At 33.7% G+C, this 27976-nt stretch overlaps 1 protein-coding gene across 1 annotated transcript in view; it reads left to right on the forward strand.

Annotated features, from left to right (window-relative positions):
* Positions 1 to 27976, forward strand: part of LOC149808285 (tubulin polyglutamylase TTLL5-like) — a 121214-nt gene that overhangs the window by 65079 nt on the left and 28159 nt on the right. Inside the window, exons 12-20 of the mRNA XM_089966531.1 lie at positions 399 to 506; positions 4255 to 4336; positions 9362 to 9423; positions 12457 to 12545; positions 17494 to 17702; positions 20878 to 20940; positions 21720 to 21788; positions 24058 to 24106; positions 26541 to 26622. Coding sequence (XP_089822657.1) covers positions 399 to 506; positions 4255 to 4336; positions 9362 to 9423; positions 12457 to 12545; positions 17494 to 17702; positions 20878 to 20940; positions 21720 to 21788; positions 24058 to 24106; positions 26541 to 26622 — 813 coding nt within the window. The remainder of the gene's footprint in view (positions 1 to 398; positions 507 to 4254; positions 4337 to 9361; positions 9424 to 12456; positions 12546 to 17493; positions 17703 to 20877; positions 20941 to 21719; positions 21789 to 24057; positions 24107 to 26540; positions 26623 to 27976) is intronic.

The following is a 27976-nucleotide window of genomic DNA, read 5'->3' on the forward strand; positions in this document are numbered from 1 at the left end:
AGATATTTATGTCAGCACAAACCTTCATGTAATTATCAAAACAATTTTCACATAGGTCACAGTCAAACAAGTATAATCCATCTTGTTTACAATTAAATGATCTTTGAAACAATTACTTGTACTACAAATGATCAAGTATACTTTTATATGTATATCTGATTTATTTACTGTAAATCAGTGGATAATTATTCATTGTTTAACATTTCTGTGTAATAGGGGAGACAGATTTCAACAAGTATCCAGCTTTCTACCGAATCCCCATATTGATTATACTATAATAAATCATACATGAAAAGTTTTCTTGAATATGTACTATTCAAACAAATGCTTTGTTTTTTGGTGCAAATTCACACCATCAGATCAGAAATCACTCATAAATTTGTACTTATTATTTGCAGCCCTGATGATGAGAATAGAGGATGTGATAATCAAAACCATTCTGTCCGTAGAACAACCAATTGTCACTGCCTGCAAGATGTTCATTTCCCACAGAGGAAACTGCTTTGGTAAAACATGTTCTCACATGTTATTTTACCGTATAGTGTTAAATGTGCATTGTGCAACAGAAGCATTCTGACATGAACAGTAATAAATAACTAATGTTAAGACAAGATGAAAAATATTTCATTGCGTATCCAGATATATTGTTATAGTATTTCTAATCCCAGGTTCATATTTTTTAATATTAAAATAATTTTTGTTGAGCCTTCATTAGCAAGAAAGTTTGACATGAGAGTCACTTTCCTGTTTTTGTTATGGTCTTAGTTAACAGGCAAATCTGTTATAAAGGTCACCTTTTCATAGCAGTCACCTGGTCACAATGGCCATTCTAATTTAGCCTGGAAAAATTATTATTTAAAAGTGGCCAGGTATTTTCTAACCAAACATTGGTTCTCTTAGCCATAAGTGGTCACTGTAGCATATCGACAGTGACCAGTAAGTCTGTTCACACTAAACTCTTACTTCATCAAGCTTGGATTGTTTAGATAAAGGAGTGAGATGTGAATTGCTGTGCAAATATTTCTTATCTCACAGCAAAAATGAAAGTCGCAATATTCTGGGCACATTGTCAATTCACCCGAAAGGTGTCAGTATGTCAAATTTGAAAAATGAGACAGTTTTTATCATTACGGTTGTGATTTGAAGCAGTTAGCAAATGTGGAAGACAGTTTTGTGCCATTGTGACATATAGTTCAATATCTTCATCTGTTTGCCTGTGAATTAAAGCTATCTCTGATGAAGAAGTTCGTCTTTGAGAAAATATATGAGTTACATCCCTTTTCATTATGGTCAGGAGTCATTCATTATTTAAAACATTTCTGTAAAAGCTGGCAAAGTTTGAGTAATGGACAGCCCTATATGGATTCTTTTAATTCCCTATTCATCACAGGCCTTTCAGATAAGCCCAGTCAATAGATCTCAGTGAGTTAAACAAACTGGCTAATCCCCATATATATATATATATATATATATATATATATATATATATATATATATATATATATATATATATATATATATATATATATATATATATATATATATATATATATATATATATATATATATATATATATATATATATATATATATTATGAACATCTGTTTTCCAAGACTAATTTATAAAAAAAATTTGGCCAAAGAATTAGTCTTCTCTTTTACATTTAGAATTTAGATGCAAGCTATCAATCAGTAGAGAAATTGGTGTTTTGTCATGGTGCACAAATCAAACTAAGATAAGTGATGGATTAAAGTGAGCTGGATACAGTAATCTTTGTGTGAAACATAAATTTGGGAGAGAACAACATATACATATATTTTATGATTTTGTTGAATAGTGCACATAAAACAATCTGATAAAATAATAATAATAATAATAATAATAATAATAATAATAATAACAATAACAACAACAATAATAATAATAATAATAATAATAATAATAATAAAAATAATAATAAAAATAATAATAACAAGGATTATATTCAGTGAATAGTATTTGTTCAAAAATAAATTTTGAAAGGTGAACCTGTGTACAGAGGTCACCTGTGTACAAAGGCCAGTTTTGCCTTTTCCCCTAGGTGATAGCTATAGACAGTTGGACTGCATTTCTTAATACCCTTGATTCTCATCATACTTAGCACTAATCATTATGAAAGTGTCCATTCTGTAATATGTTTACTTGACCTTTTGTCCTTGGTGTCAGGGGCACAGTTATATAAAATTTGTTCAAAAGTTTTCTTTGTAATTTCGAAAACCCCTTGATGGATTCTCTTCATACACGGAATTAATCATTCATACTCGGAATTAATCATTTTGAGGATAAAACAGTTAATTCTGCAACACATCCACTCACCTGTATTAACATAGGTGTCAAAGTTGCAATAATAGTACATTTGCAAAATGTTTTTTGTTCAAGTTTCTTCATTTTCTTAAATTTCCTGAACCCCTTGATGGATTTTGTTCATACCTTTAGAGAATCATTATGACACTAAAATAATTTATTTTGTGAGATATTTGCTTGCTGTTTGACCTCAGGATTAAGATCATAGTGATAAAATATCTTCGTTATGGTTTTCAATTAAGAATCTTTTTTCTTCATTTGCTTTTATTTTCTAAACTCCTTGATTAATTTTGTTCATACTTAGGATGAACCATTATGAAGCTGAGACATGTCATTCTACAACACACTTGCTTGACTCTCTGACCTTTCAGTCAAGGTCACAGTCATAGAAAATTTGCATGAAGATTTTGTTTTATAATTTTTTTATTTGTAAATATGTCATAACCTCTTTGATGTATTCTCTTCATGCGTTTGATAAATCATTGGAGGCTAAAACAGTTTATTCTGAGACACACACCTTGCTTTATTAACTAAGGGGACATGGTAACAGTTATAAAGTTTGTATTTAAGTTTTGGCTAAAGTTTTTTAATTTATTTCACACACCCCTTGCCTTCTTAACATAGGGGCTACTGTCACAGTAATAGAAAATTTGCATCAAGGTTTTTGGTAATGTTTTTTCATTTGCTTATGTTTTCTAAATCCCATTATGGATATGTTCAGATGAGTCATTACGAAGCTAAGCCAATTCATTTTGCAACATGCTTACTTAGCATTATGACCTCGGGGTCATGGTCACACATTTTACAGCAATGCTACAATATGGGTGCAACATGGATTATTTGGTCATCTTGTTACTGGTAACATCTATGAATTAAAAGTTAAAATACTTTGCTTTTGAATAAAAAATCTTTTAAAAGGCCAGTGAGCATCACAGAATGAATATTGTCTTAGCTTCATAATTAGAGAGCAATCTACTTTGAGTTAGTCACTTATTCTAACTAGGTTTATATTAAGCTTATTGCTTTCTCACAAGTTTACTGAATGCACTTTTGTTACAATACCCTGGTTCCATTCAAATATCACATTACTTCCTACACTTTTGTTACAATACCCTGGTTCCATTCAAATATCACATCACTTCATACACTTCTGTTACAATACCCTGGTTCCATTCAAATATCACATCACTTCATACACTTCTGTTACAATACCCTGGTTCCATTCAAATATCACATTACTTCCTACACTTTTGTTACAATACCCTGGTTCCATTCAAATATCACATTACTTCCTACACTTTTGTTACAATACCCTGGTTCCATTCAAATATCACATTACTTCATACACTTTTGTTACAATACCCTGGTTCCATTCAAATATCACATTACTTCATCCACTTTTGTTACAATACCATGGTTCCATTCAATTAATATCAATAGTAACATAATTCTTCTTCCTAATTCAAGGCTAAAGAGTACGTTAACATAAATTTAAGAAAAAAATACATGTACATTATTGAATTTAGTTCATCTGTTTTTTAAGGGGCCATACTTAGCACTAGCCCATGCAAGGATCTAAATATAGCTCAGATTTTTTTTCATCATCTTATTAACAATGTGGTGTGGAAATATTTATCATATTTCATCCTGGTGAATTGTCACAAATATTTGACACGGAAAATCCAGTTATGCAAGGCCTAGCACACAGAGAGAGAGAGACACAGACAGAGAGAGAGAGAGAAAGAGAAGGAGAGCACTAAGATCAGTATCCATTTCATCAGAACTTTTGTGTATTAAACTATATATCATGAGACTTTAAAAAAATCATAGGATCATAAATGGAAAGTATGTGGCAGAAATTGAGATTTTATAAAAAAAATAAGCTCAAATGTGGCATTTTTCTATTACAGAACTATATGGGTTTGACATACTCATTGACGAAAATATGAAGCCATGGGTGTTAGAAGTCAATATGTCTCCTTCACTAGCCTGGTTAGTACTGGATTTCCAGCAGATGTGTAACAATGTGGGTGAATTAATTTTTGCGTGGCAATGTTAATGTCTTTGATTATTCTGTTGTAGTTTAAAATTAAAACAGTGTGACTGGTCACACACCTGGCTGGTCACACACCTGACACACCTGGCTGGTCACACACCTGGATGCTGTTGATGGTTCCAGACATAGAAACAACATAGCACACAGCAGGCAAACTTACATTATCAGAGGATATGGAAATATATTTGTAAGAGTTTTTTGAGACACCACAAATATAATCAGTGCTGCATTCGATGAAGTCAGCAAAACCCTGTAACAATCATGTCTGTCTGTCCTACAGATTTAGTTTGCAACGTTATATTGATAAGATTTTGTACAAGATGATATGTTGTCATTTAGAGGAGTTATGGGCCCTGATCGACTGTCTCCCTTACTTTAATCCAGCATATTTTTTTGGACTAGAATTCTTGGATTTGAATCAAATTTGCTGTGTGGATGTATCTTAATAAGACCTTGAATAAGTTTGATTGCTTGCATTGCATGTCATCACTTAGAGGAGTTATGGCTCCTGAGTGCCCTTATTTTTAATTTTGGTTCCTGCAGCATAACTTTACCAGAAGTGTTAAATTTTGGCCAATATTGGCATGCTGTTTTATGTTGGTGTGATGTTGGAGTTTCATTTCCAGCTTTTCACCATCAATTAGATGAATTATGGCCCCTATTTGCCTGTACTATTAAATTTTGTTCCCACAGCATAACTTACCAAGAATTGTTGGATTTCAGCTATATTTAACACACATTTCTTTTATATTAATTTATATTAAGGTCCCCTTAAATAAACCAATTTTCAACATGCCATTACAGTGTTTAGAGAAGTTATGACCCTTCATTGCTTGACATTATAACTTTAGTTTCAGAAGCATAATTTTTTGATGGATTGTTGGATTTCATTTGAATTTGGCTTCCACCATTATACACTGAATAAGTTTCATTTTTACTGTTATTCAGTATCAGTTAGAAGAGTTATTGCCCCTAATTGCCTGTTCTGTTAACTTTTGTTTCCACAGCATAACTTTACTAGAGATTGTTGGATTGTACCTAGATTTGGCATGCACTTTTGTATTGATTGGGACCTTATATAAAACTAATTTTCAACATGCCATTACAGTGTTTAGAGGAGTTACGACCTTTGATTGATTGTCCTCCTAGCTTTGCTGGCCCTAATTTAGTTTTAGCAGCATAACTTTATTGTGGATTGTTTGATTTCAGCCAAAGTTGTCTGTCTTCATTATAATGTTGAGACACTGAATGATTTCAAAAGTTTGTTCTAAAGTATCAGAAGAGTTATGGCTCCTAAATATCTGTACTACTAATCTTTTGTTTACACATCATTAATTTACCAGGATTCGTTGGATTTTAACAAAATTAGGTTCGCACCATTATATTGTTGAGATGCTGAATGAGATTAATTTTCAGTGTTCCACAACATCAGTTAGGAGACAATATCTTTACTCTGGATAATTCATGATTGTTAAAAATTTTCCTTACTCAAGGCATAAATATCTAAGATTTCTTAGAGTTTGTAATTTTTGGCAATATCACACTGCCTTCATCAGCAACTTTTGTTGATCATGTGATTTACAGTGGTCATGTGATACAAGGAGACTGGTGTAGATGGGTGGTAATTCAAGCCCCTCATCCCTGTTGAGCGTCAGCCTCACTGATGAGAAAGATTGAATTGAAGAAGTAGAGCATGAAATAGCTGCACTACAGGTAACTTGCTATCAAATTGGAGTTTCAAAATTCCAGAGAAGAAAAAAGCACCAAATAAAAACTAATAGTATCCCAAATAAAAACAACATTGGTATGCCATACATCCACTGTATATCAGAAGTTCTAGCTAGAGTATTCCATCAATTTGAGATTAATGTATATCACAAACCATACAATTCTTTAAGAGAACAACTTACACATGTCAAGAACAAAACAGAAAATTTGAAAAAAAGTGTGGTTTATCATCTCAAATGTAGTGATTGTGAGAATGACTCTTGGTGACACAGGCAGAGTGTTAGAAACAAGGATTAAGGAACACATCAATAGAGAGTCATCTGTAATACATGAACATTGTAGTAGTATGGGACATTCCATCATTACCCATCTAACCAAGGTCTTAACATCTGAGGACAACACATTGAAAAGGAAGGTGAGGGAGGCAATCAAAATATGAGAGCAGAGGCTGACACTAAACAGGGTGGAGGGACTTGAATTACACCCATCTACACAGCATCCTCATATGACATTGCCATTATAAGTCATATGATCAGCAGTAGTCACTGATAAGAGCAGTGTGATATTGCTGAACACTTAAAGCTTAAATATATCTAAAATATTTATGCTCTGCATAAGGGAAAATTCTAATAATCATCTCTTAAAAATGTTATGGCTACTGATTGGCTATGCTCGAAAACTCTCATTTCCATAGCAGAACTTTACCAAGAATTCCTGAATTTCAGCTAATGTTGGTGTGCTGCTTTATGTTAACCAGATCAAGATCAGTTCAATTTAAAGCATTCTGCATCATGATTTACAGGAGTTATGGTCCCTGATTTCCCATCATGCTATATTCTGGCAGGTGTTGACTTTAATACCATCATTTAGTAGAATTATGACCTATTTTTTATTTCAGCAAATTCCTTTGCTTAAGACAGGGGCATCTAACCCTTTTTGGTTGACATCCAAAACAGACAAAGTGCTTAACACATTAACCCCTGGTGACGAGAATACTCGTCGTACTTTACCTCCCTGATCTCCCGTGTGCCTCAATAACGTGGCTGAGTTTACCTAGCTTGTATCCCGAGTGCCGAGTTTGAGAGGCAGTATTTGTCTAGGCCTGTATCCCGCATGACGAGTTAAATCGGCGCAAACCATTGGTTGATTTGAAGCCATTTCCTAATTATACAGGCAGTTTAACCAATAAAATTGTAGCTTACATACATAGCGTGAACATTGCTGAACGGAGGGAATAGAATTTGACTTCGATGGCAGCAGAAATAGTTAAAATATATACATCTGAAAATGATGCAAATTGACGAGAATCAGCCACTGGGAGCAGACGTTTACTTGACAGATTCTGACGGAGAATTTTCTTGATTTTAATCAGACGAGATTGATAGTGACATCGAAATAGCTACTGGAGATAACAGCGGTAGTGATGAGAATGAGAATGTTGAAGAAGAAGAAGAAAATGAAAGTAGAGCTGATCGATGATCGTAAATGATAAAACACACATTGACAAGAGGCTATACAAAGGACCAGCAATGGATTTAGACCCTGATGCAAATGAATTTAATTTTTTTGAGCTTTTTTTTCTTTTGAATAATTGTTAAATAAATGTTTGGGAAATATATGTTGTTAACATGAGTGTTCATAATTCAAGGTTTGTTAAGTGTTTTATTAGTTTTAAAATTTTCAGTGCGAGTTCTAAGGAAGAAAGGTAAGTAAAGAGCAAGTAAAATATGCCCATTTGTGTACAGTATTCACAGGATGTTTGGTTTACAAGAGACGACAAGTGGAATTTCTGTGTACATAAAATATAATTATTTCATGTGTTGATGGTATTAATAATTCTGTGTGAATTCATAATGGATTTTATGGATTATTCATGGCAAGAGAAGCAAATTGGCAAGTACATCATTTGTTTTCACCATCATGCATTAGTTTTATTTCTGCATGTAGCATGAAATTTATACCATTATGTATGTAAGTTTATTGAGAACTGCTGTGCCAGATTTCAGCTTAATTAAATGAATACAAATAAAATAATAACAGATTTATTGCAAGTAGCCCCCTCTATAAAAATCTGCAAGCCAAATACTCTCAGCAAGTCTCAGGGATACAGGCACTGGTAAGGCTAACACTGCTCTAGGTGATCTCTGCAAGTATGCTGTAGGGGACTGCCTAGTTGTTTGGCTTAGGGGTTAATGTGTTAAGGACACAGGCTGCATAAGAAAGAACAGTTCCTTATCACTAATTATGGATATTAATTAAAATGCATATTTTCTATTGGATTACCTACATGGCCATGAGCCACGGAATGTGAAAGACTAGGGGCATATACAGCATATGGGATGCATGTTGGACATGCATGGTTTAAGGCCTTCTGAACTAGCTGTAGCATGGTTGGACATGCATGGTTTAAGGCCTGCTGAACTAGCTGTAGCATGTGGAGCCTTTTGTGATGTTCCAATTAGTTATAACTCTAGTTGTGTCTGGAATCATTTTAATATTCTTGATAACTCAATGCCACAGTTCCATTTTAGAGTTTTTGGTAATTTAACTGGCAGCAAAGTGTAAATGAAATATAATCTTATGCTGATTTCCTCCTTATGCTAAATACTTAAGAAATCAGGTATCTTTTATTTTGTGACATTTGAAAAGGACATCAGCATAATCACTGATATAGATCATCAGCTTATGTCAGGTTTGACCTGCATCAGTATTCAGTATTGAAACTTTGTACTTTATTGAAATATGTGTGCAGAACATAAAAACAACAAAAAAATATAAAAAGTATTGTGCCAGCTGTATGGCTGAGGCATATATATGTGTTTTTACTTTGGCAAACCTAAATTTTGGTCCATCTTCATTAATGACACTATTCTTTAGCACACGTTTCAATTCCATGATCATGTTGTTATGGCCTACATCATTATTTGATACTGGTTTTAGTACTGTGCCTTTACTGTCTCAGCACTGGTCAGCAAGAAAAGTGTTAATGTTGTAGCAGAAATACCAGTAATGACTGGTATAATTGATGAGCTAGCTTAGAATATAGGCTGCTGTAGCCTCCTTGGAATACATATGCATCATTGAGAATAACAAGATATTGCTTCATTTATCATTTAAAACATTTACATTTTCTAATGAACTCCAAGTTCTGATTTGTAAATAACCTCAAACTGCTGTTTGATTTTTTAAATTGTCAACATTAACAGAACCCAAATTTTCTTTGTTTCTTGCAGTGATAGTCCACTTGATCTCAAAATTAAAAGTCACATGATTTGTGATCTGCTTACTCTAGCTGGTAAGTTTTATTGGGTTGTTTTCATTTGTTGATTAAAACTTTTCATATAAATAGAATTCAATTAGTTTCTTCATCTTTGTATTATTAATAAATTTATGTGTGTGAAGTGTATGAGTTAAGACATAATTTTCAGAAAGAATAGTGAATATTTTAATTATTTTTCATATCCATCCATATCTTATGAATATTTTGATGATTTATTTTTGTTGTCATCTTGTTGATATTGATTGATTAATTGAAGGATCAAGTTTTGTTACATAGACTTCAAGAAAACCTTTCAACACGATCAAATGGAACTTTCTGGAGAATGCCATGAAATCTTTTTATTTTGGGGAATCTATTTGTCACTGGTTTAGAGTATTCTGCAATAAGTCAAAAAATTGTATCATTAATAATGAACATTTATCTCCATCTTTCAATTTTGAGAGAGGTTGTTGCCAGGGAGACCCTTCAGCACCCTGCTTATTTGTAATAGGAATTGAACTTCTTGCAGTAAAACTAAAATGAACTCAGATATTACAGGCATTTTCTACAATCAAATGGAGTTCAAGTTAAGGCAGTATGCTGATGACACTTTTTTATCATTAGATGATTCTTCTCCTTTCTCCTTGAAGACAACGATGCAGATTTTAAATGACTTTGAGTCAGCATTATGACTGCATTGCAATGTTTTTAAATCAAGAGCTATTTGGATTAGAAATATAAATTTTCTAATGAAAAACTAGGTCCTGAAACTGACATTAGCTGGTCAGTCTTCAAGTTTAGATTACTGGTAGTAGATTTCTTTTTTAATTTGGAGGATATGGTTGAATTTAATTATTTGATGAAGTTGAAGGAAGAAAGGAAATTGCTTGGCTGGTGGAGCAGAAGAAATTTATCCCTTATTGGAAAAATTACTTTGATAAAATTCTTGATTTTGCCAAAATTAATTCATCTTTTAGCTGCTCAACCAAGTCCTCCACCCCATATAGAATATGAACTGAATACATAATTGTTCAGGTTTATTTGGGGTGGCAAAACCAAGAGGGTAAAAAGAGAATCTCTTATAGTTCCCATTAAAGAAGGGGGATTAAATATGATTCACTTGCACTCACTTATGTGTCATATAAAACTTTCATGATTAGGCACCTTATACTGACCTAAGATGGTTTATTGCAAAAAATGGTTTCGAAACAAATATTTGGAAAAGTTTGAGGTATACTGTTATGAAAATTAGGATAAACTAAATTGAAAGAAATTTCTAAAACAATCAAAAATGTCTTATGGCATGATGTTATTTATGCTTTATCTCAATGGTAAAATGAACCATCAACTGTTCAGAAATTCTTGGCTAAAGATACATTTCATTTAGTAACTACAGACAATTTTAAATCATATACAAGGTGGAGAACAAACGGTGTTGTACTTATTAAACACCTTTTTGATGCAAAAGGATCTCTTTTAAGTTCTGATGAAATAAAACAAACTACACAAATAATAATTTTATACAGTACTTTGCTCTTATATTAAATATAAGTGAAGTGGAAAAAGAAATTAAAAGTTATGTTTTTTTAAACGAGGAAATACTTTCCACATAATACTTGACAAAACTTCGCTTCTTAGGGTAAGAGCAAAGAATAAATTTATTTATAAAGATCTAAAAAAAACCAAGATACAAAAGCCAAATGGTAAATATGAAACTTGATGAAGGCAGCTAGAGTGTGCAATTGGTGTCAATGAATGGTCCAACTCTTTTGTTTGTACAAAAGACACAAAACAGATTATCTTGTAGATTTCTACATAGAAATATTGCCACAAACCAGTCCTTGAAAAAGATTAATTTAAGTGATAATGATAAATACACTTTCTATAAAGAGGGAACAGAACACATTGAGCACTTATTCTATGACAGTTCAGTTACTGAACATTTTTGGAAATTATTTGCAGAATGGATCCAAACTTACGACCCAAATTGTAAGATTTTATGAAAAGATGTCTCTATACGATTAAAAACTTTGATGATCTTATCAACTTTCTCAATTTGCTTGCAAAACATGTTATATACAGATCATGTTGTGTATCAAAAATCCCAAATCTCACCTACTAAAAAATTGTGTTTTATCTTACAAAAGGCGGGAAAAATATGTCGCCAAAGTGATGAGTTTAAGAAAAAAAATGGACCCTTTTGTCAACTTTTGCTTTGATTTCTTAGTTTTTCTTTACTTTCACATGAAAGAAACAAACTGGCATTGTAAAAATACCTTGAGGTTTGCAGATGAGTGTCTCTTTTTGTACAATATTTGTGAGTGTATATGTCTGTGTGAGAATGTGTGTGTGTCTGTGTGTGTGTGCATGTATGCATGTGTGTGTGTGTTGTGTCTTAGTAAAGGAGCATAAACAAAGATCAGGATGGAAAATAATCTTAAGGTAATGACCCAGCCACCTGGTCAGGTAACATGAATAATCCTGACAACTCGTGTTCAATAAAAACAAAACAAAAAGTTTTTGTTGCAATGGCAAGACATAGCTATGACTGTGTTTGTACATTTATTTAAATGTATGCTCTTGATATTAAAGCTGTCTTAGTCTACTGTTTGCATCTGTTGATTACTGTTAATCTTTTGACTTAAGTTTGTCAGTAAACATTAATAATACTAAGTGTTTCTTATCATTGGCAAAGGTCATTTGCTTGGGTGTATTTTTTATCATTGGCAAGGGTCATATGCCTGGGCATGTTTCTTATCATTGTCAAAGGTTATTTGCTTGGGCTTGTTTCTTATCACTGGCAAAGGTCATTTGCTTGGGCTTGTTTCTTATCATTGGCAGAGATCATTTGCTTGATGTGTGTTTTTTATCATTGGGAGAGTTCATTTGCTTCAGCAATTTTTTGTGCAACTGAAAGCATAAATGTAAAATAATTAAAATTGTTGTATGTATTATATAAATATATCTTCACTACCAGAACTTTTTCAAAAAGTGACTTATATACAATTCTCTTGATTGAAATATATCTTATGTTGAATTTAATTTTTGAATCTGTTGTTGTCCATTTAGGAATTATCTGTCATGATCCAATGATAAGAACTCTTCCAAACAGCAAATGCAATATGGAAGTCAAAGCTAAAATGACTGCTGCTATCAAGGTGAGAAATTTAGAGAACAGATTATAAATAAAATTAGCAATGTATTTTGGTTTTTGCCATCATAAGGTTAATTTGCACCACACATTCCTTACTAATTTCTGTACCTTTCAGTGATAGTGGAAACTTTTTTCCCACTGAAATCCACATTGTGTTATAATGCACATAAATATGTCAAAATTGTGGACTTCACAATTTGAAGAAAAGAAAATTGTCTGAGCAATAAAGGCAACCTCACATATTTGGCTCTATACTCTGACACTCCCATGGACAACCTCATAATGAGGAGTACTGTATATCATTCATTAAAAGAAAGAAGAAATAAAATATCTAATTATTTCTTAAAATTACAATTTATTTAGGTTACTGATGTCTCAATGCCAACCAAAGTGTCTTTTGTGATATAACAAATTAGTTCACATTAACTCATACTCCTATTATTTCATGTTACTATATATATATATCATAGCTCTGCATCTCTTACACATAATTGGATGCCACCATGTACATTTCAGATCTAATTTTGATGAGTTATTGCCCTTTTTCCATCAATATTTTTTCTTATACCCATTATAGCTCAGGAAGGATTCAACATATTATGATGTAATTTTATATGATCATTGGCCAGTATGTGCTATTAATGGGTTATGTATTGTCAGTGCCATTTTTGATGGAGTTATGGCCCTTTGCAATTAACTTAATATGTTCACATGGGATGTTGCTTGTAAATTGCTTAACTCAGAAATCATTGAACTTATTCTTAGGCAGTTTCTGATCAAGAGTTTTGGCCATCTGATTGAATGTCCTCATGACTTTGGTTTCTGCAGGATAACATCAATTTCAGTTTCTTAAAATTATGTTTTTTTTCTCCATGCCTTAGAGACATAGAACAATTGTAACAAACTCAGTTTAGTCTGAGATTGGACCCCTTGTTTTGGCAGATGCAAAGGCAAGTCATCTTCCTGCAAGGTTTGTGGTTTCCTCCAAACTATGTAGCTTTCCTTCACTTTAAAAACCTTTCATTCTTTTGGTAGGGCTGTTATGGGTAGGTTGTCCATGTCATAACAACTTGATTGACAATTGTTTTTATACATGATGATCTATTCATAATTTGTTGTTATGCAACCATGTCTGCATGTTTTGAAAGTAAAGCATTTTTGGATACTCAGTCCATAAATAGATATTCTGATGACAAAGATATTTATGCACTGCCAGTAATATGAACTTGTATTTTAAACATACATGTATTTTGAAAATGGCAGAAGTGGTTAACAGTCCCTTTTATTAGCTGTTTGCTCAAAAAAATATAGCTTTGCTGATAGGTTAGCTTAATTGTTTAAGTTGATCAGGCACCTGTTGTTTGCAACAACATCTTGTACTCATTAGATTTCCAGTTTTCTTTGCATATTTTGCTCCAAGGATAATTAATTTCAAAGAAAATTTGAATTGTTTTTAGGCCAATCAACTTTTCATAATCATACAATCAGAGAATCCATAAATATGAACACTTTTACTCCCCTTTTGGGTATTTCAGCATATATATTAACCCATTTGTTCCCCTTTGGTTATTTCAATTCTTTTATGCAGGCTATATTTTGTACTAATATTAACATTTAGAAGTACCCATTATGCTTAAACCAAATGCAGTAAATGTATGTTGATAATTCTTGAAGTTGCATCAGTCATGTAGTGCTTTATAAATGAGACTGTTAACACATTAACCCCTGGAGCTTTTTGTCATTTTTGCCTGAAAATCGAGTAGGAAACATTTTGAAAGCTATTTCTGAATAGACTCGAAAACACCAAATCCATGGTTATCTTTCAATAACATACTGCAGATTGTGATAGAAACATTGTTTTTCATTGGCTATTTGACTCGCGCATGAGCAGAAGGGTAAAAGTTGGACTTCTTTTTTTATTTTTTTTATTTTTTTGCTAAACGGAGCCATTATTTTTGTATGGAGACCACTCTTTATTCCAAATGCCCATCTTATCCTACTTTTTGCAAAGGCTCATCTGCCTGTTTGCAGTTCATACTGGTTTGCCTTAGATCTGAGACCAAAAAGTCTAAAATCCGGACACAAAATTGGATTCTGACCACAGGCGAATTTTAGGTTAAAAAAAGTTGGGTCCAAAAAATGAGGTTTTTCTATCTGTATTTTGTAGCGCAACTAGATATTCCAGATTATTTGGTATCATTGTAGAGCTACATCTGTCTACCTTTCTATAATGCCACCCACTTTAGTGTATCATGCATGACCTTGATGCTACAGAGCTCGGCAGTAGGCTACTACCTCTTGCCCGGTAAAGTCGTCGCTAGGGGTTAATGTGTTAACAAGGATTTTTTTGTTTGTTTGTTACAAATCATCAAGGAGTTGCTAAATTTGTAATTTATGTGCAATGTCGATGCACAAGTGATTAAATACGCAAGGAATATTCAAATTTTGTGACGTCACCAAAATGGACTGTTTAACACATTAACCCCTGGAGCTTTTTGTCCTTTTTGCCTGAAAATCGAGTAGGAAACACATTTTGAAAGCTATTTCTGAATAGACTCGAAAACACCAAATCCCCAGTCATCTTTCAATAACATACTGCCTAGTTGTGTTAGAAACATCATTTTTCATTGGCTATTTGACTCACGCATAAGCAGAAGGGTAAAAGTTGGACTTCTTTTTTTTTTTTTTTTTGCTAAATGGAGCATGGAGACCACTCTTTATTCCAAATGCCCATCTTATCCTACTTTTTGCAAAGGCTCATCTGTCTGTTTGCAGTTCATACCAGTTTGCCTTAGATCTGAAACCAACAAATCTAAAATCCAGACACAAAATCGGATTCCAACCACGGGCGAATTTTGGGTAAAAAAAAGTCGGGTCCAAAAAATGAGGTTTTTCTATCTGTATTTTGTAGTGCAACTAGATATTCCAGATTATTTGGTATCATTGTAGAGCTACATCTGTCTACCTTTCTATAATACCACCCACTTTAGTGTATCTTGCATGACCATGACGCTACAGAGCTCGGCAGTAGGCTAATACCTCCTGCCCCATAAAGTTGTCGCTAGGGGTTAATGTGTTAACACAGCATCATTACTGTAATGTAATGCATATGTAAATGTATTAGTCCAGTTCACAGTAAGGTTGTATGAGTTATTTCCCTTCTTACTGTTGTGCTCTCCTTTTGAAAAGATAGAATGGTGCAACATGTGCTAAAGCGAAGTGATTAAATGTGTTGAGTACAGCCCTGTCTTGTGTTTTGAATTTGTCCTAGAAAAATGTTACAATTACAAATTTAATTTTTCATTGCTTCTATAATATAAAATGGAAAATTTACAAAGGTTCTAATGCAGCATGTATATTGTTGGCTGGCTTCAAGACATTACATGCATGAACAATATTATGCTAATAAAATAAAAGTATATCAGAAAGTTGAGATAGAGTTTCCTTGCTCTTCACCCCCTTTGCTGTCTCAGTTGGAAAAATCAGATCCTCTGATGTCATTGTCTTGGTAAGTGCTGTACTAATTAACTGCTTCCATATTAGTACATCTGTGCCACTGTAACCTATAATTGTAATTCAAAATTTTGTGTTGGTGGGGCCTCTGTGTTTATCAGCCATTTGACCATCAGTCAATATGCAGGACTCTTGTTAAATTTGTTACACAGTCTAATATGTTTTCGACTTTGTTATTTATTGTCATTTATAGATAAAAACATTGTAAATATGGTAAAGCATAAAGCACCTGCTGTAATGGAATTTAATAGTCAAGTTACATAGTCAGCATATTTAGATGACATCAATAGCTTTTCAGGCTGTTGCAGCAATTTTTCAAATTTTTTAAAACACATTTTAAAAACTTTTTGTCCTTGGACCTTTTCAACAAAAACTTTATTGGTACAATTGAGGGTAAATCACTTGAGGTAACAAAATTTAATCTTTGTATGTTTATGTAGGTGACCTAATTAAATTTCAAGGCCATTACAGATGTTTTTTGCACATTCTTAATGTTAATTCTTACATTTTAGAACCTTTATTTTAAAGCATAATTAATGTACAGTTTATTTTGCTAGTTTTGACAGATCAGTAATCTGTCATTCACTCATTACAGACTATATAATTATTACTGATTTATTATGATCAGACTTCACTCACTTGATATTTTTGTTTCATTTGCTTCCACTGTTTTGTTTGTATAGGAGAAATTCATGATTGGATATGGCCTGTTTTGCCATCGTTTTAATGTGAACTGTTCCATATGAATTTTTACATTGTTGAGACAAGCCTTGAAATTACCATCTATACTTGCTTATAAGTTGAGTCCAACTGCAAACAACATAGACCCTGATCTGTTGTCCCATAATGTACCAGCAGATCAAGGTCTGTCTTGTTTATTCTACTGATTACTCCTAGCAAACTGTGCAGACCCAAGGATCTGCCAGTGCATTATGCAATGGTAGATCTGGATTGGTGCAGTTTGCAGTTGGACTCGACTTATAAGCAAGTACATATGATAGGATATGTTCTGAATTCCACCATTCTGCATTCTCACACCATGATGAAAATGATGATGATGATGATGAAAGTGATGACAATGAAAATATTGGTCAGATGAAGGAAAGTCAAAATAATATGTTAATTTTTGATACATTATAAACAGTGTTTTCTAAAAATGTTTTTACAATTTTCATTGAAAGATATTTAAATGGGACCTGTAAAATTAAAAAACAAAATATTATTTTCTCAGAGCTGTGATAGCATCTGACAGTTTGCATGCAGTGGAGAGAAGAATCTATATTAATGGTCAAAAATAAATTAAAGGAACAAATTCCCAATGAAAAAATTAAAGCATGTTGTAAAAACATAATCTGAGGTTTAAACCCTATCTCATGTATCTTCTGCTGAATCATTGTATTAACTTTGGTCAATGATTAAGAAATGTTCTCTTTTTTTAGAAACAGAGACCACAGGCTGCAAGCAGCACAGCTAGAGCAAATGTGAAGAAGGATAAAAAGGAAGACAGAAAGACCAGTAGCAGTGGCAAGGACAAGGCAAGCCTGAAGGGTGAGAAGATCAAAGTTTTGCGCATGGTAGAAGAGGAGAATCAGAGAAAAGGTGGCTGGGTCCGCATCTACCCCACTGCTGATTCCTGGGATCTCTACTCGTAAGATAACACAACCATGGATGAAAATTCTGTTGATTCATGTACTGTCAAAGAGAACATTCATCCTCATGTATGTTTTATGTGTATTTGTTGCAAAATTGATTGTGAATATTATGGCCCCCAATGACTTGCATAGGTCAACCATATGTAGTCTATTATTCATAGTTATGAATATTATGCCCCCCAAATGCCTTGCATAGGTCAACCACATGTAGTCCATTACTCATAGTTATGAATATTATGGCCCCCAAATGACTTGCATAGGTCAGTCACATGTAGTCTATTATTCATTGTTGTGAATATTATGGCCCCCAAATGATTTGCATAGGTCAGTCACATGTAGTCTATTATTCATTGTTTTGAATATTATGGCCCCCAAATGACTTGCATATGTCAATCATGTGTAGTCCATTATTCATAGTTACAAATATTATGGCCCCCAAATGACTTGCATAGGTCAGTCACATGTAGTCTATTATTCATTGTTATGAATATTATGGCCCCCCAATGACTTGCATAGGTCAACCACATGTAGTCCATTACTCATAGTTATGAATATTATGGCCCCCAAATGACTTGCATAGGTCAATCATGTGTAGTCCATTATTCATAGTTACAAATATTATGGCCCCCAAATGACTTGCATAGGTCAACCACATGTAGTCCATTACTCATAGTTATGAATATTATGGCCCCCAAATGACTTGCATAGGTCAGTCACATGTAGTCTATTATTCATTGTTATGAATATTATGGCCCCCAAATGACTTGCATAGGTCAATCATGTGTAGTCCATTATTCATAGTTACAAATATTATGGCCCCAAATGACTTGCATAGGTCAATCACATGTAGTCTATTATTCATTGTTATGAGCATTGTCCCCAAATGAGCCAAATAGCTCATTTACATGTTGTTGTTTTTTCTATATGAACAAACGGTCATTAATTATGTAATGTATTCACCTAACACAAAAGATTGATTTTCTGCAGATTAGGTTCAGTTTAAGACTTCATACCTTGACTGAAGGTTGAGGTCATTGAGATGCATTGTTCAGTTATGTCAATAATCTCTAAAATCAACCATAATGTTCATATATAGGACTATTGAACACATGCCAGATGTTTGATGTGTAGTTCATAGTACTTTCATATGCTTATCTCCATCTTGGGTTGGGGCGGGATGCTGAAGAGGTGGGCATATATATATGTGTGTGCATTGCTCACTATTTCTGGTGTTTATATCACAAATTATGATTCATTATGAAGGAAGAGGATTCAGTCAGGACCACAGTTACATATCAACTAATACAGAGGTTGTCATTAATGCAAGTGCTCTTCAGCTACTACAGGTTATAGTGGTTGTCTTAAAGAAAATGTGAATGCCAAAGGACTAATATAGAAACTTTTCCTAAAAAGCAAGTCATTTAGTGTTGTAAAAGTGTCATTTAGTGTTGTAAAAGTGTCATTTAGTGTCGTAAAGGTGTAATTTAGTGTTGTAAAAGTGGTGAAAAAAATAAATAATAAAAGCTCTTGCAGGTTGAGAACAGTTTACAATTTTACATGCTAAGTGTATTATCCAACTGAAAGGAACATTTTTCAAAATTCTTGAAGGCATATGCAGAAATATTAATATAAAATTATTTTATTGCTATGCAAGGAACAGACTAAACTGTTCATCCTCATGTTACTTTGGACAAGTAGGTGTTCTATTGCCAGAGGCCATAAACTGAGGGAAATAGAACACCTGATTGCCCTCAGAGGCCATTAACTGAGGGAAATAGAATACCTGATTGCCCCTGAGGCCATAAGCTGAGGACAAGAAAATACCTGATTCTTCACAGCACCAGGGGACAAATAGTTTTGTTCATATGTAACTTCAGGAGAATTTTACCTGAGAGAAAAGATATTGTTTTTAAAGAAATGAGAGTGTTGCACAGTTTCACAATTAGTGGAATAGTTTCATAATTAGTATATACAGAGACAGAAGTGGTGGAATAGTTTCATGATTAGTATATACAGAGACAGAAGTGGTGGAATAGTTTCATGATTAGTATATATAGAGACAGAAGTGGTGGAATAGTTTCATGATTAGTATATATAGAGACAGAAGTGGTGGAATAGTTTCATGATTAGTATATATAGAGACAGAAGTGGTGGAATAGTTTCATGATTGGTATATTGGAGTCAAAAGTGGTGGAATAGTTTCATGATTAGTATATATAGAGACAGAAGTGGTGGAATAGTTTCATGATTAGTATATATATATAGAGAGAAGTGGTGGAATAGTTTCATGATTGGTATATATGGAGTCAGAAGTGGTGGAATAGTTTCATGATTAGTATATATAGAGCAAGAAGTGGTGGAACAATTTCATAATTAATATGTTTAGAGCAAGAAGTGGTGGAATAGTTTCATGATTAGTATATATTAAGCAAGAAGTTGTGGAACAATTTCATAATTAATATATGTAAAGGTGGGACAGTATAATGATTAGTATATACAGACACAGAATTTCGTTTAATGATTAATATGTCTAGAGACACATATGGTGGGACAGTTTCATGTTCAGTATGTGTGTGTGTGTGTGTTTTGGATTTTAATGTAGCTTGAACAGTTTGTCAGTCATATCACTACAATGTCTGCATTGTGGCAGCTTATAGTGATGTCTAGCACTGGGGCATCATGTCGCAGACAGCTGTCCCACCCAGTCACATTATCCTGACACCAGAACGACCAGTCCTAATACTAACCTCTTAATGCTGAGCACCTAGTGAGGCAGCTGCTAGTACCATTTTTACAAGTCTTTGGTATGACTCGTTCGGGGTTCAAACCCGCGACCTCCCGCATCCGAGGTGGACACTCTAACCACTTGGCCACAAGAGTAGTCTGTTCAGTGTATATATAGACAGAAGTGGTGAAACATCTTTAGGATTAATAGAGACATAAATGATGGGACAATTTCTTGATTAGTATATATAGAGACAATATAGTGAAGAGAGAGAGAGAGAAAAGATTTTCATCATACAGTAGTTTATATTGTCACAGAAGTGTTAAGGTGACTTTTGTCAATCCGGTTGGCAGAAATTATCCCAGGTGGGATGGCTTAGCAATATTTCTAAAAAATAGCTCAGTAAAATCATGTATTTCATATGAATATTGTTTTATGTATTTCAGGACATTTCATCAGTATTCTACGACCCATAATATGACGATTCATCAGCGTCTCTTTCCTGAGAGGTAAGTACAGTCAGCTATGTCACCTTTTCGCAACATTGTGCAGATACATTATTTGATGTGCCATTTATTTAACATTCTAAGTTACATTATTTGATGTACCATTTATTTAACATTCTCAGTTACATTATTTGATGTACCATTTATTTAACATTCTAAGTTACATTATTTGATGTACCATTTATTTAACATTCTCAGTTATATTATTTGATGTGCCATAGACAAGGAGTTTCTTGCCTTGACATTGTTGAGATTTTGTAATTTATATAATGTTCTAAGATGCATTAGTTTTCTTTAGATAAAAGTATTTTCTTTCCTTAGCCAGTGCTGACATTCATATTAACTTTCTCTCAAACATTTCTTGATACTACCTGATATATGGGAATCCAGAATTTCATTCTGTTTGGAATATCTGTCTGAATTCCTGTTGAACTGTTTTCTGGATGGCATTGTTTTATGACAAAGTCTCTCTAATCCAGCATGTTTACCATCTATTGCTTAAAAATGATCCCACAAATACAGACAACTTGTTGAAAGTAATTCATGTTAAGTCAGTTACTTAACATTTTTGCATAGGATTAAAGAGATCAGATTGTGTGCATCTTTAACACAGGACTTGATGATTAGATTAACAGGACTGTGTAATCTTTTTGATAATGTGACAGTTACAGAATGGGCATGGCTATGGAAGTAATCTCCTCATTTTGGATCAACTGAACTTCCTTGTAATATAAATGAATAGGAAAAGCTTCTATAACTTTGTCAGAGTTGTTTATTTACAGACATAAGAGCTCTGTCTTGCTGCCAAATAGCACCACAGCCAGCATTACCTCAGTAGGAAATAGGGCAAGGTGAGTCTCCAGTAGTCTAAATATTACCTTGATAATATTCATTGAGATTGCACATCAAAATTGAAGAGAGAACATGGTCAATGTAATACCTTGTTCCATACTGAAAATGTCACACCTGCATGTACATAACATTTATTTTCATCTCAGGCCCGTACCTTGTCATGTCAGCTCCAACGACGTGTATGTCATATTTATTCTATTCTCAGACCCATACCATGCCATGTCAGCTCCAATGGTATGTACATCATGTTTGTTCTCATCTCAGACCGATTACCATGTCAAGTCCTACAGTATATGCATCACACTTATTGCAATTTCAGACCATGTCATGTTAGCTTAAGAATTTATTTTCATCTTAAGTACACTCAGTTGTAGGATTCAAATGGTCCATTTTGAAGTTACACTTACTTTAGAGGAAAACTACCTCGGAAATGAACATCATTTCCAGTTAGGCCATTTCCCAGTCAGGTTTTCCCAACTAGCTCAATACAAACAGCAGAAATGATTGCTCAGTGAAGACTCTTAAGTTATTTTTAGATCTGGTATATATAACATGTTTCATTTTGCCAGTTTGGGCATTAGTGAACTCGTAAACACTACATGTGTCTACCCAAATTGTTTTTGCAACAGAAAAGAAAATGTGTCTGTGTGAGTTGGATTTTTAAAGCAGCTTTAGCAATTTTTTAGTCATATTGCTACGGTGTCTGCAGTGTGGCAGTTTATAGTGATGTCTAGCACTGGCACGACATGCCACAGACATTTAGCATGATGTCCCACCCAGTCACATTATCCTGATACCAGGCCAAACAGTCCTAACACTAACCTCCTAATGCTGAATGCCAAGCAAGGCAGCTGCTAGTACAGTACCATTTTTATAAGTCTTTGGTATGACTTGGCCAGGGTTTGAACCCATGACCTCCCACATATGAGGTGGACACTCTAACCACTGGGGCCACTGGAACATTTAAAAAATGAAAATAAAATCACTTCAAAATTTATTAATATTATTATTAGCATAGTAAACATTGGATCAGAATTGGATAAAGAGAGTTGTACAAGATGTAATTGTTTCAGAGTTATTTATCGAAAATTATTTGTTAATGTTTGTTTGTTTCAGTTAAAGTATATAGTAACAAACTACACATAAGGTACAATATTTCTGTTTCAAGTAAAGAATCAAAGAAGAGAATAGATATCATCTGATATTTATTGTACTGGTCATAGACCAGAAGACTTTGTTTCCTAATGTTGACTCAGGATGTATTCCTGAGTCTCATTCTCAAAGACTTCTTTCTCTTGATGGCTTTCTAATGTGAACTCAGGATGTATTCCTGAGTCTCATTCTAAAGGACATCTTTCTCTTGATAGCTTCCTAATGTGGACTCAGGATGTATTCCTGAGTCTCATTCTCAAGGACTTATTTCTCTTGATGGCTTTCTAATGTGGACTCAAGATGTATTCCTGAGTCTCATTCTCAAGGACTTCTTTCTCTTGATGGCTCCCTAATGATGACTCAAGATGTATTACTGAGTCTCATTCTCAAGGACTTCTTTCTCTTGATGGCTTCCTAATGTGGACTCAGGATGTATTCCTGAGTTTCATTCTCAAAGACTTCTTTCTCTTGATGGCTTTCTAACGTGGACTCAAGATGTATTCCTGAGTCTCATTCTAAAGGACATCTTTCTCTTGATAGCTTCCTAATGTGGACTCAGGATGTATTCCTGAGTCTCATTCTCAAGGACTTCTTTCTCTTGATGGCTTCCTAATGATGACTCGAGATGTATTCATGAGTCTCATTCTCAAGGACATATTTCTCTTGATAGCTTCCTAATGTGGACTCAAGATGTATTTCTGAGTCTCATTCTCAAGGGGTCTCATTCTCAAGAGCTTCTTTCTCTTGATGGCTTCCTAATGTGGACTTAGATGTATTAGTTTAAGGTACGTGTTGAAGTTTTTAAGACTAATGTCAGAGTTAAAATATTTTGGCTTATGCTCAGTTTTAAGGATTTATAGATAAATGTTAGAGTTAAAAGTTTCTACTTTCTGTGTCAAGAAAGATGGGCTCAGCGGAAAGGGAGTTTTTTGTTTTATTGTACTATTTTATTTATTTGACTGAATTGTTACCAATCTCCTAAAAGGAAGTTGTAAGAAGAATCATTTGACAATAAGTGTAGTGAAAATTGAGTGTATGGTGATTAGTGGTATTAGTCTGTTTAATGCAATTAGCATCATATTGCACTGGGGCACACATCTATAATTTTTATTACAGGAGTGCTTATATACAGCTCAACAGCAATTCTCATAGGACTGATGCAGAGGTAAGACGCTTTAAATGTAATGTAATATATTGGAATGTTATACTAATGGAGTATTAAAATCCACTCATGGATGTGTTGATTGGTAAGGAACTATTTATCAGGGGATGTTTTCATTAATTTATATTAGTGTAATTTCTCATGGATTTTTGAAGTTTAATCACATCATCAAACATGATATTAAGAAATTGATATTATCAATGTTACATTTCAGAGACCATGTATTCCTTCCTGTCTGTACATGCTTATAAGTCAGTTCCAACCGCAAACAACATAGACCATCATCTGTTGTCCCATAATGCACCTGCACAACAGGGTCTATGTTGTTTCTTCTACTGACTGCTCCTAAGAAACTGTACAGACCCAGATCTGTTGGTACATTATGTGCCGGCAGATCTGGATCTCTGCAGTTTGCAGTTGGACTAGAATTTAAAAGTGTATATGATATATGTTGCACAGTGTGTCAGCAGAAGATTTACATTGTTTGTTCTACTGATTACTCCTAACAAACTGAACTAAAACATGTCTTGTAAGACCACTGCCATTAAAGGCTACCTGACTTGTAAGACCACACTCTCAATAAACTGATTAATCAATTGTATAGTGTTCTGACCTGTAATGAGAGACCACCTGTCTTTAGAAACTACTTTTGTTTACAGAACTTATGGTCTCTCGGGTTTTACTGTATTATAAAACTTTCTCATGCTCTAGCTCAGCCTCAGCTCAAAATTTTGACATTTGTTTTTGGTCATGTGATCAGGCCTAGATTTCACCAACTTAAGCTTGGACTGCAACTTAAGTCTGGAATCAGTTGATATCATTGGTTGAATTTTAAATCTAACTTAAAAGTTGACTTAAATTTAAGATTCATGTTGATGAAATTAGAGTTGAGTCCAAATCTGAGCATGAGAATTTCATTCTAACTTCCAGCTCAGTGTTACATGCTAATTATTTGTGAGATGATGATATCATAAAAATTAACATTAGTTAGTTCTAAATGTGTGTCCATATCTAAATGCACTTTTTCATGTTTCTCTCAGTTTATTCTGTTTATTAAATTAATGTATTTTTTTGACAGACAAACATTTGCTTTGCTATCACAATATTTATAATCTGTTAAAAGTACAATTTAGTAATTTAGTCAATAAACTTTCAGACTCCAGAAATAGGCTAATTCCCCACCACCACCATTGTTCCCTCCTACAAGCCAAAACATGTTAAACCCTATTCACCGTTTCTATTGTACTGCAAATGTTTGGCTGTGCCCAAAAGATAACAAAGTACACCTAGATGTGCTCTCCCATAAAGAGCCAGAATATCGGGGCCTACATCTACTATGGCATAATGCACCACTGGATCATTGTTTACACTGTTCATTCTGTGATTATCAGTGAATAGATGAGGTCATGATCTACCATTACATTATAGACCAGTAGATCAGTGTCTATAATATTGATTATAATTCTAAGTGAACAGCAGAGACCATGATTTGCCTTCACATAATGGACAAACAGATCAGTGTCTACATCATTAATTCTACCTATGATTTTAAATGAACAGCACAGGTCCTGATCTTCCATCACATAATGTACCAGCAGATCAATGTATACACCATTTTATCTAGGATGATCTGAAGTGAATAGCAGTCCCAGATCTGCTGTTACATAATGTACCTCCAGATCAATGTCTATGCCATTGTTTATGAGTTTAAGTGAACAGTAGAGGCACCCATCTGTCATCACATAAGGAACTAGCAGATCAGTCGCTACACCATTTATTCCACTTATGATTTTAAATGAACAACAGAACAATTTCACTCAGTATTCAACATGTCTTAGAGAATTAATATCTCAGAAGTCAAGAGTAAAATGGTTTCTATGTATTCAATTTTAAAACTAAAATTTGACTTAGTTTTACTGGTTGTAGTCCTTATTTTATCCGCCTATTTACATCATAAAATGTGGCTTTTAAAAATCACTTATCTGGCCCGTGCCTTGGAGAAAGTTGCACATGCCTGGTCTACACTGTTCATTCTGTGCATGATTTTAATTGAAAAGTAGAGGTCCAAGTCTGGAGATCATAAAATCCCTCAACTTTAATAAAGTACAATATGACCTTGAGATGTAATATTGTTTGTGACTGGTAAAAACAAAATCTCAGACTAAGACTCAAGCCAAGAGATGTTCCAGACCTAATCTGTCAGCACATTTATATGATGTCTTAGCTGAATCAGTGCTGCTTGTAATTGGCTGGCACTATATATGGGTAAATATGTACTTGGTTAGCACTATATTTGGGTAAATATGTACTTGGTTGGCACTATATATGGGTAAATATGTTGTTTTACAATATTGTGTGTTCTGATGAAAATCATCAATTGTGATCATGTGTGATGTGTTTTTTTTAAATCCAATCTCATTAGGTTTTATTTATATAGATGGCAGCCTCCTGCACTGAGGCCCTTCTGAGAAGCAAACAGTATGAGAGGAAGCTGGGAACAAATGGAGGAAGAAGAAGAGGCAAGCACAAAAATATTGTCATTATACTTCATCATTTGGTGGAGTTATATCCCCTGATTAACAGACCCAGCCACTTTTTTTTCCACACAGTAAATCCCTTAAGTATTATTTAGGATAGTTTTATTTATGAGCCCTCAAGCTGAGTTCACTTATTAGTGTTCTACATTACTTAGTGGAGTTATAGCCTCAGATTGTCTGACACTTTAAATTTAGAAGCCAGTTTGATATTGATGAGATCTTGACAGAATTTCATTGTTAGTGTTATGATTGGCTATCGTACTGACAGCATCATGGCTGAATTTGATTATCAACATTTTTCAACCTTATTTAGTGGAGTTATACCCCTCATTTGTCAGACCCACAATAACTCTCTTAATTGATCCCTGGATTTCAGACAAATTGGTTTTGCATGTTTATATTGATAAGACTGTGGCTAAATTTGAATATCAGCATTCTCCATTGTCACATGGCAGAGTTATAGCCCCTGACTATCAGACACCTGCCACTTTCATTTCTGCAAATTAACTGTCTTATTTATTATTATATTTCAAACAAATTAGCAGGCAGTTTGATATTGATAAGACCTTGACTAAGTTTGATTGTCAGTGTTGCAGAGTTCAATTTTAAGCATGCTACATCATTTGTTAATACTCCAACATTTTACCAAGGAACATTCTTAATTTCTTGAAGACTATGAAGATAATCAAAGAATATGGATTCATCTGCAAAGTTTAAGGCAGGATTACTGTATGTACACCAGTCCCTCGATAACTTGTGCCCTGATAACTTGCAAACCCGCTTATAACACAGGGTCTGGCATGGCTCCCATTTGTTAAACCAGAAAATACTCTAAAAATTGATCCCTATTTGTTGAACTTGAAGAAAATTGCGATAAAAATTGGTAACTGAAACTTTGATGTATCGCTCATTTTATTGCGAAAATGGTAAATTTTAATCAAAACTTTGAAATATCAAATTTAAAAATACTTATACAATTTTTTACATTTTCTTTCCAAACAACATTCCTTGTACACTGCAATTAACGATATGTAAGGAAATTTCGATCAATGAAAATGTCACTTACACTGAGTGGAGGAATTACTTTAAAAAAGAAATACAAATTAAATAATTTTTTTATCAATTGAAATGTTTTCTAGTTCTATCTTTTAGTTCCTTTTAAGTGTAATCGTCATAAATGCAATGTGTTCTCTTGTAATTAAACATAAAATGCGTCAATCTACCATAACAGCTATGTCCACGAACATTTCTCTGAGAACCTAATTAAGAGCCGACTGTGTTTTGATGCCTGACTTCCGGAAGTATTTGTGGTATTGTTACATTGAATTAAATGCTG

The sequence above is a fragment of the Sinohyriopsis cumingii genome, chromosome 1, assembly GCF_028554795.1.
Source record: "Sinohyriopsis cumingii isolate HCF-2022 chromosome 1, ASM2855479v2, whole genome shotgun sequence".
Taxonomy (NCBI): domain Eukaryota; kingdom Metazoa; phylum Mollusca; class Bivalvia; order Unionida; family Unionidae; genus Sinohyriopsis; species Sinohyriopsis cumingii.